General features: G+C 39.3%; 2 protein-coding genes across 2 annotated transcripts; both read right to left on the reverse strand.

The window, feature by feature from the left end:
• Positions 1-1405: 1405 nt before the first annotated feature.
• LOC130462632 (uncharacterized) lies at positions 1406-6620 on the reverse strand. Its single transcript, XM_056831326.1, has 3 exons — positions 5942-6620; positions 2073-3673; positions 1406-1978 (listed from the first exon to the last, which is right to left on the reverse strand). Exons 1-3 carry the CDS (start codon positions 6618-6620, stop codon positions 1406-1408), a joined length of 2853 nt encoding a protein of 950 aa, XP_056687304.1.
• A 137-nt stretch (positions 6621-6757) lies between these two features.
• Positions 6758-7958, reverse strand: LOC130462635 (uncharacterized). The gene is made up of 2 exons (XM_056831333.1): positions 7401-7958; positions 6758-7132 (listed from the first exon to the last, which is right to left on the reverse strand). The coding sequence occupies exons 1-2, from the start codon at positions 7956-7958 to the stop codon at positions 6758-6760; spliced, it is 933 nt and encodes a 310-aa protein (XP_056687311.1).
• Between the last annotated feature and the right edge of the window lie 710 nt (positions 7959-8668).

The raw sequence follows: 8668 nt of genomic DNA on the forward strand, positions 1-8668 counted from the left end.
TACACGCAAGATCCTTTGCTCAGCGTGTTGCTTGCCCTGCCTCTTGCCTTCCGCTTGATGCTCGTCGCCCTCGCTCACCCGCACACATCACACACTGCTCGGGCCCATAGCCCTCGCACGCGCGCTCGTGGCTTGCTCGCTACCATAGCACCGCATGGGCGACGTGCTCCCTTGCTCGTCGTCGCATGCCCGCACCATTGCAACACCCCTTAAGGGTAACACTTAGCTATCCATTGCTTCGTGCGTGCAAGATTGTGAACGATTTATATAAAAATTGGAACTTTCATAATTAAATTTAACGACAAATTAATCACCCATATTAATTTTATACATAGGCGAAAAAACAAAATTTATTAATCAAATCAATTTCCGATTACATGATTTCTTTTTCTTTTTTTTTGACATGAAGAAAAGATACAAGAAAGAAACAACATAGAGTAACAAGAAAATTAAAGAAACAAAAAACAAAAAAAGACCACACATCGATCTAATCTGGCTCCCTTGCAAAACCTTGTTGAATTGCAATCCTAACTAGGTCGTGCGCCTTCTGGACTTGTTCACGACTTGCCTTATAGACCACACATCGATCAAAACACTTTCCTAGACGCCGAATTCTTGCAATTTTCCATTTCTGGTGGATATTATGCGACTTCGTCCTTTGTAGATCTGTAACCAGGTTGGCCGAGTCTGTTAAAATTAAAACTGAATCAATCAATTGATCCTTAGCCCATTGAAATGCATGCAAACATGCCAAAGCTTCAGCTTGAGCAGCTGAATGAGTCATCCCCCAGGCGCATCCTCCTGTTGGGTGAGTATGATGGACTGAATCTGCTGCCAAAGACCATCCCATTCCCGCCCGGTTATTCTCTTTTCTCCAGGCCGCGTGTATCTGCAAATGACATATAATTTGTCCTTCTGAATGGATTCCAATGTCAACATTCCAAAATCCTGGTGGAGGAACGTCACAGTTTTCCTGTGCTTGGAAAGACAATTTATCATGTTGGCGAGCTTTGATAAAAATGTGAAACTGTTCCAAAGCTTCCTGAATTCGAGTAAAAACATTCGTTAAATTCCCGACCACTCCAAGAAAGATGTTGTTGTTTCTCGCACGCCAAAGTGCCCACAAGGTACTAATGAAATATGGCACTCTATCACCATTTTTATCATCCGAGCTAATGCAAAGCCGAATATAGTAGAGAACCCAATCCTGGAAGGACAAATTCTCATTGAATTTTGAATGGATGCTCAAAGATCCACTCATCCAAGTTTGTTGCGCCAACGGGCACAACCGAAATAAATGTTCTTGATCCTCATGTTGGTCACCACACTGCACACATGTAGTGTCAGTTTGAATAGCTCTTATACAAAGATTCACAGAAACAGGAAGACAACCCAAGAGTATTTTTCATAAGAAGAGTTTCCACTTAGGAGGAATGTTAAGAGACCATAAAGTTTTAAAAAATTCCTTTGCAAGGTCACTGGTATCACGAGGAAGCTCAACATCCTCCAAACCACATATGAAAGCGTATCCTGACTTAACTGTAAATTGCCCGGATTTTTGCCCGGACCACTGAAGATGATCATCATCATCTTCATCTGGCAACTCCATTGATAAAATATCTTGGCCATCTTTCCACTCAAAACTATGTCTTAGCTTTTCAGCATTCCAACGCATTGGCCCTTGGAGTATAAAATCACACACTTTCCAAGATCTAGCCTCATCAAGATGAACATCAGAAGAGAACACTCGCACCCGACCATCTACCCATTTATCTCTTCCTGCCACTACCTTTGTTCCCGTCCCTGTTTTCCAACAACACCCACGCAGTAGAAGATTCTCGGCTTTTCTTATTTCTCTGAACCCCCAGGAAATGTGGCCTCTAACTGAACTTTGTGCTCCAGTAGATAAAGATGACCTTCCTTTAGCATGGTACACTTTTGGACAATAATAATTGGGGGTTATGATGAATTCTCCAGGCTTGCTTCATTAGAAATGCTGAGTTGAAATGTGCTACATTCCTGATCCCTAAATCCCCCATTCTTTTTGGTAAATGGGCAATCTCTCTTCGCACCCAGTGCATTCCTTTGGTTCCTTGCTTCTCCCAAAAGAAAGCAGCAACCATTGAATCTATCTTGTTTGCTATAACAATTGGGATTTCCAAGCAGTTCAGAATGTGAGGGATTGTAGAAATAACCACCGAATTAATCAAAATAAGTTTTTGTTGTTGAGATAGAGAGATCATATTCCAGGATATGAGAAGGGCGGCTACTTTATCAATAAGAAAATGAAAACGTGTAGACTTTTTCCCCACAATATCTATCGGAACCCCTAGATGTACCTGAAATTGAGTTACTTGTTGCATACGAAGAATATCCCTCAGCGATTGTTGATTCTCGATCGTTGTATTTGGGATGAACTTTATATAGGATTTCTGCAAATTAAGTTGTTGTCCAGAAATAGCACAGAAACGGCTCATAATACCTTTTATGTTGACACACCCCTCTGTGGTGGCTTTAAAGAAAATCATTGCATCATCAGCAAAGAATAAATGTGAAAGACAAGGTCCTCGCCGAACTGGAGTAATACCCTGGAATTGTTTAATGTCCCTTCCTAAAGTAAGCATTCTCCCTAAAATGTCCATACAAAACAGAAACAAATATGGGGATAAAGGGTCACCCTGCCTGAGACCACAGTTTGGCCGAAAAGACGAAGTAGTTTTTCTATTCAGTAAAACTTTAAAAGAAGTTGTAGAAATGCATTGCTGAATCAAGTGTAACCAGTGTGGCGGAAACCCGTAAGCTTGTAAAACCTTTAACAAAAATCCCCAGTGAACGCGGTCATAAGCTTTGCTCATATCAATCTTGACCACAACCAAATTTAGTCCTGTTCTAGTCCTGCTATTAATAAAGGACAACAACTCATGACTTAAGAGAATGTTATCCGACATGTACCTTCCAGGAATAAAAGCATGTTGTTCATCTTGAATAAAAGATGGAAGGACCATCTTTAAGCGATTTGCCAAACACTTGGAGGCACACTTGTGGATTGTGTTGCACAAACTTATTGGCCTCAGGTGACTAAACTCTTCAGGAGAAGAAATTTTAGGAATCATTACAAGTAATGTTCTATTCCATTCTTTCAGCATGAATCCCGTAGATATGAAATGTTGAATGATGTCTACAACCGAGGAACCCACCCTCTCCCAGTTGTGTTTAAAAAATTCTACAGAAACACCATCAGGCCCAGAAGATTTATCTGTGGGCATTGTGAACATTGCCGCTCGAATTTCCTGAGATGTAAAAGGCCGCACTAAATTCGTGCTTTCAGCATAGCTAAGTTGAGGTAAATCTATTTCTCGAAGAACCTGGTCAATATCCTGGGATGGTAAAGGTAGGTTATCAGATAAAAAAACCTCTTTTAGATTTGACACTACTATGCTTTCAATCTCCTCCTGGCCCTGTTTTAATTCTCCCGTCATATTCGTCAAACCACATCTCCTTTTTTTAACTCTTGAGTAAAGAATCTTTGACGGACAATCACCTTTAGCAACCCAACCTTCTTTCATTCGTTGTGACCAATAAAGGAATTGAACATGAGCTTGATCTTGACAAGTGGCCACTTTCTGCATATAAGAAGCACCCGAACCCAAGTCTGAGACTTCATTACCAGCAACTGTTAAGGGTTCTATAAAATGTTGCCAGTTCACCCCCCAACATTTCTTGTTGTTGATACACCAGTATTTCAGTCTCGACGAACAATGGTTAACTTCCTCGACAGAGAATACATAGGGGAACCAAAAATATAAAGTTTCCAAACAGCATCAATAATTTCCATCACTTCCTTAAATCCCAAACACCAATTCTCCAGTTGATATGGTCTATTCCGTTTTATTTATGTGGTCAAAGTCTCAAAAACAATAGCTGCATGATCCGAGACAAGAATTGGTTGATTTAATAATCTACTATTCGGAAATTCAGTAAACCAATCAACCGACATGTAAGCCCTATCTAGACGTTCTAAAATTAGGTTTGGACCTTCCTGTTTATTAGACCATGTAAACGGAGGCCCTGAGAAAGGAACTTCAAACAAGTTTGACGCTAGCCTCCAATGCATAAAATTTTCCCAACCTCTAATTGAAGGTGAGCCTCCAATCTTATCAGAATAAAGCTCTAACTGGTTAAAGTATCCCAAAACTAAACACTTAGGAAATTTGGATAAAATTTCTAACAATTTGCATCCACACTCCTAATCTGTCTTCTAAAGAAGGAGCACCATACACAAACATCACAACCCACTCATTTCCTTCAGACACTACAACTTTACAAAGAACAATATTTTGGGAAGTGAAAACGCAAAAGTGAAGGAAATAATGCCCTTGGTCCAAGTATGCATTCTATGTTAAGTCTAATAAATGCGGTTCAGTATTAATTAACAAGTTAATAATTCAGTGAGATCAAGTGAGCTGAATGCCTAGCTAGAGGCCGCTTCAGTTCAAGTGGAATTAATGATATTAATCCACAGCTTACTCTTGACTGAACCCGTAGGGTCACACAAATAGTACGTAAACGGATCAAGTATTTAATGGCATTAAATACTCCATCTATGAATATTCGGAACCGACGGATCTTGGTTTCAGTGGGAGCTAAGATCGTCACAGGCAAGAAATGAATACTCCGGAAACGATGATATTGCCGGAAACGGAAATATGGATCGTATCGAAAATATAAATATTATCCAAGTCGTAGATGTTGCCGGAAACGGAAACATGGTACGTATCGGAAAATATTATCGGAAATGGAAATATTGCCAGAATCGGAAATATTGCCGGAAACGGAAATATTGTCAGAATCGGAAATATTACCAGAATCGGAAAATAATTCCGGAAACGGAAATATTAAATATTTGTTCGAAACGGAAATTAATTCCGGAATCGGAAATATTAAATATTGTTCGTATCGGAAATGAATTCCGGAATCGGAAAATTTAATCGGAAGCGCATCGTACGAATAAGCATCGGACGAGGCCTGCCGGACGAGGCCCAGCACGAATCCAGGCCATCGCCCAGCAAGCCAAGCGCGCCGCACAAACAGCCACGCCAGGCCCAGCAGGCTGCGCAGCGCGCACAGCATGGGGGCCCATCGTGGCTGCCGTGCGTGTGTGTGCAAGTGTTTGTGTTCGTGCACGTTTCCTAAAACATGCAGAGTTCGGTTAATGATTAAATTCCTAATTCTATTTGATAAATTAATTAAATTAGAGTTCTTGTAGGATTCTAGGTTTAATTAATTTGTATCTGAATAGGATTTCGATTCCCTTTCCATACCCCTATAAATATGAGGCTAGGGCTCACAATTTATAACAAGTTTAAAAGTATTCAAAAGTGAGTTTTTTGAGAGAAAATTAAAACACACATCTTGCTCATAAAAGTGCCGAAATTTTCTAGTACCTTAAGGGCGATTCTAGTTGGTCAATCTTAAGGCGGATCCGGACGTGCTGTGGACTATCTACGGAGGGACGACACTTGGAGTCCTAAAGACTTGTTCTTGTTCGGTTCGGGCGCAGCTAGGGAGGGCACGCAACAAAGAGTATGCATCTAAATTATGCTATATGATTATGTGTAAATAATATGTTGTCCTGGGTTAATGGTTGTTTCCGCATGATCTATGTAATGTCATATGTATCATAACCTAACAAAAAGATATCAAAGGATGACCATCCTAACACAACCAAACCCCCTTGGAACCTATTGAGTCAATACCACATATAAAAGATGGATTGCAACCCCTAGTTAAGTCGACCACATTACCTACAGTAGTCTTAGTTTCAGACAAAAACAAAAACATGGGGGTGAAAGCTTTGAACAACCAAAACACATGGGGACGCACAAGAGAACGTGGGTCACTCGTTCCTTGGCAATTCCAAGAAATAATTCTCATATATCACCTGGGGGCTGTGAAGGGCCAGCCACCAAACCAGAATCATTTCTATCAGACGCTATAAGCATGGCCTTCCTCCACATCTTCTCTTCATCTTTACTGTTGAAAGTTTTCCCAAAATCATGATACATTGGATCAATAATCTTCCATATTCTTGCCTTTTTTCCTATACAGTATGGTTGACCCTGGTATACTACTCTCTTATTAGATCTTCTTTGTGAACTATTCTTCCCTAACATGATAGAAATAACCCCTTTCTTTTCCTGATATTGTATGTTTCTTCTTTTTTGTAGCCAAGTTGAATCATGAAACTCAAGGTCTCCATTGACCTCATAAGATCGACAATGAAACAAACCCAAATGCCTTTGTCTCTTCTTTGCCCCTGATGGAAATGTTGGTGAAGCCCAATTCTGAGCAGGCAACTGTTTTTGAGTTCCTGGTACCCTGTGAGCCTCCTCTTTGAGTACAAGCTTTCCTATTAAAATTGAAGGTGCACTTATATTTTTTGTTTCATAGAAAACGTTATCATAGTGGGCGTCTTTGAAAATTTGTGGTTTGTCTTCATTAAACATCACTGCAGCACCCTTTTCTTGAAACTCATCAAACACCTTGGCATTCACTCCCGACATCTCCTTGACTTCATAATAAGAAAATGGAACTATATTTGGATTTACATCCTCTTCCATCACTTCATTTTCATCGTTTTCCGTTAAGACTGACATAAAAAATCCAAGCTGAGTTGACAATTGGTTCGACGATGGGTAATAGGGTGCATAAAGGTCTGAACCATGTTTAACATTTTCATCAGATAAACCAAGAACAATTACATTGTTATTGCTTCGAACTTCCTCCACCTAACCTTTTCAATTGAGCTTTGCGATGTAGTGGCAAAGAAATCTGACCCCAACACCTCATCCTTAGCATTATCATCTTTACCATTATTCGTATTATTGATATACCCATTTGATATATTACCCCCTCCATTACCACTGCTCTTATTTGAATTTACATTCTCACTTTCATCAAGACATCCCCCAACATTAGGAATGAACCAATTTTGATAGGTCCCTGCATTATTCCCACCTCCATTACCATCTCCTTCCCCTCCATCATCGCCTACATTCCCGCCTCCATTATTGTTTCCTCCTCCACCTCCATTATCATCCACCTCTCCTTGACCACCATCTTTAATATTTTCCTGCAATCCTAACAAAAGCAAGTTAACCCTTGTGTTGCGAAAAATAAACTTGTCTAAGTTTCCCTCAATCATATTCGAATATAAAGGGATGTCTATGGGTTCCTATATCATAGTATATCCCGCCACTTGAAACCCTTCCATTCTTTTCATAATATTCCGGTGAGCTCGATGGTTCATTGTCTTGCAATTGCTGGAATAGTGCCCAACCAAACCACATTTTTTACAAATTAAATTTGAAAACCCCTTCGTATCGGAAATAAATCCACACCACTTGTCCATCCCCTGTCGGCACATAGCAGCCTGGAATTAGTGGCTTCTCAAGGTTAAGAGTAACACAAGCCCTGAATTCTGGTTCCGGTGGCAAACCATGCCCTTCCACATGAAAATAATCTACATTACCCACATGACGCAAACACTCTAACGCCCATTCTGGGTAGAGCATACCCAGTGGAAGGCCTACAATTCGGATCCATAACTGAGCAGATTCGAAGTCTAGATCAGGTAAAATTGTTCCCCGACTTCCACGGAGAAATGACACAATTCTACCATCAATAACTGATGTGCGTTGCTCCAGTAAAGCTTCAATATCCCGCAAATGGGAGCACACAAACACAAAGAAAAGCCCTGTTTTATGAACTGTTATATTATCTCGTTTAAGCCATCTTGTATCAACTATCCGTTGAACCATCAAGAAAGAAGGAGGATTGTCGCCATAAAACTTCCCAATAACTTCTTTATCCCAATCTATTTTTTCCATATGAAAATTATCGGGAAAGTCAACAAGAACACCCGATCTATAAGAGGGCCAGGAATAATTTGGATTCATTATTTAAAGAAGGAACCGAAAAGGCCGGATAAAGAAGAGTAAAACAGGAAAAAAATAAAAAAAGCAGTAAATCGTTTGGAATTAAAAAGAGTAGAATTAAAGGTTTTTGGAAAACATAATTTTGAAAAGCAGTGAATAGATTAAGGATGAAAACAAAGTTTTGATTAATTAAAGCTCCTCCTAACAGCTAATTAGATGCATGATACAGGTGTTGGTAAAAGGAAGAAAGTGGAAGTAGTTTAGTCATCTTTAAAAACCAATTGTCTAGGTTTACAAAGGCCGACAAAGAAAATTAAGGGAAAAAAAACAATTAATTTTTAAATTACTTTGTAAAAAAAACAAAAAAGACAAAGGAAATCCAAGTTACTAAAAATTTGATGGAAATCTCACAGAAAAACAATTACTATAAGAATCTAGAAAGGTGAAGAAAGTTGAATTCTGAAAAAGTTTTAAGAGCCTAAATCCTAAAAAGGTGAAAGGTTTAAAGATTAAACAAAAGTCCTAGAATTAAACAAATCACAGGAAGATTATACCAGAAATAAAATACAGAATAAATGGAAAGATGATCTTATCTTATCAAGAACAGTCAAGAACAGAAACCCTAGATGAGATAGAGACGAAGAACCACGCAAATAGTGGGTTTTTTTGAGAGAGAATGTAAAAAAATTGTCAAAATTTAACGTATTACATTATTTCTAGGGATTAAAATC

Source organism: Spinacia oleracea, chromosome 1 (genome assembly GCF_020520425.1).
Source record: "Spinacia oleracea cultivar Varoflay chromosome 1, BTI_SOV_V1, whole genome shotgun sequence".
In the NCBI taxonomy this organism is placed as follows: domain Eukaryota; kingdom Viridiplantae; phylum Streptophyta; class Magnoliopsida; order Caryophyllales; family Amaranthaceae; genus Spinacia; species Spinacia oleracea.

Bases quoted from the DNA above. Each gene is read 5' to 3' on its own strand.
- LOC130462632 (XM_056831326.1), bottom strand. From the start codon at position 6,620: ATGGAAGAGGATGTAAATCCAAATATAGTTCCATTTTCTTATTATGAA. The intron at 3,674-5,941 runs GTGATATATGAG...AACCCTTAACAG, and splicing joins TGGCCCTTCACAGCCCCCAG to TTGCTGGTAATGAAGTCTCA. The intron at 1,979-2,072 runs GTGCGAAGAGAG...TAATGAAGCAAG, and splicing joins GAACCAAAGGAATGCACTGG to CCTGGAGAATTCATCATAAC.
- LOC130462635 (XM_056831333.1), bottom strand. From the start codon at position 7,958: ATGAATCCAAATTATTCCTGGCCCTCTTATAGATCGGGTGTTCTTGTT. The intron at 7,133-7,400 runs GTGTGGATTTAT...TTAGGATTGCAG, and splicing joins CGACAGGGGATGGACAAGTG to GAAAATATTAAAGATGGTGG.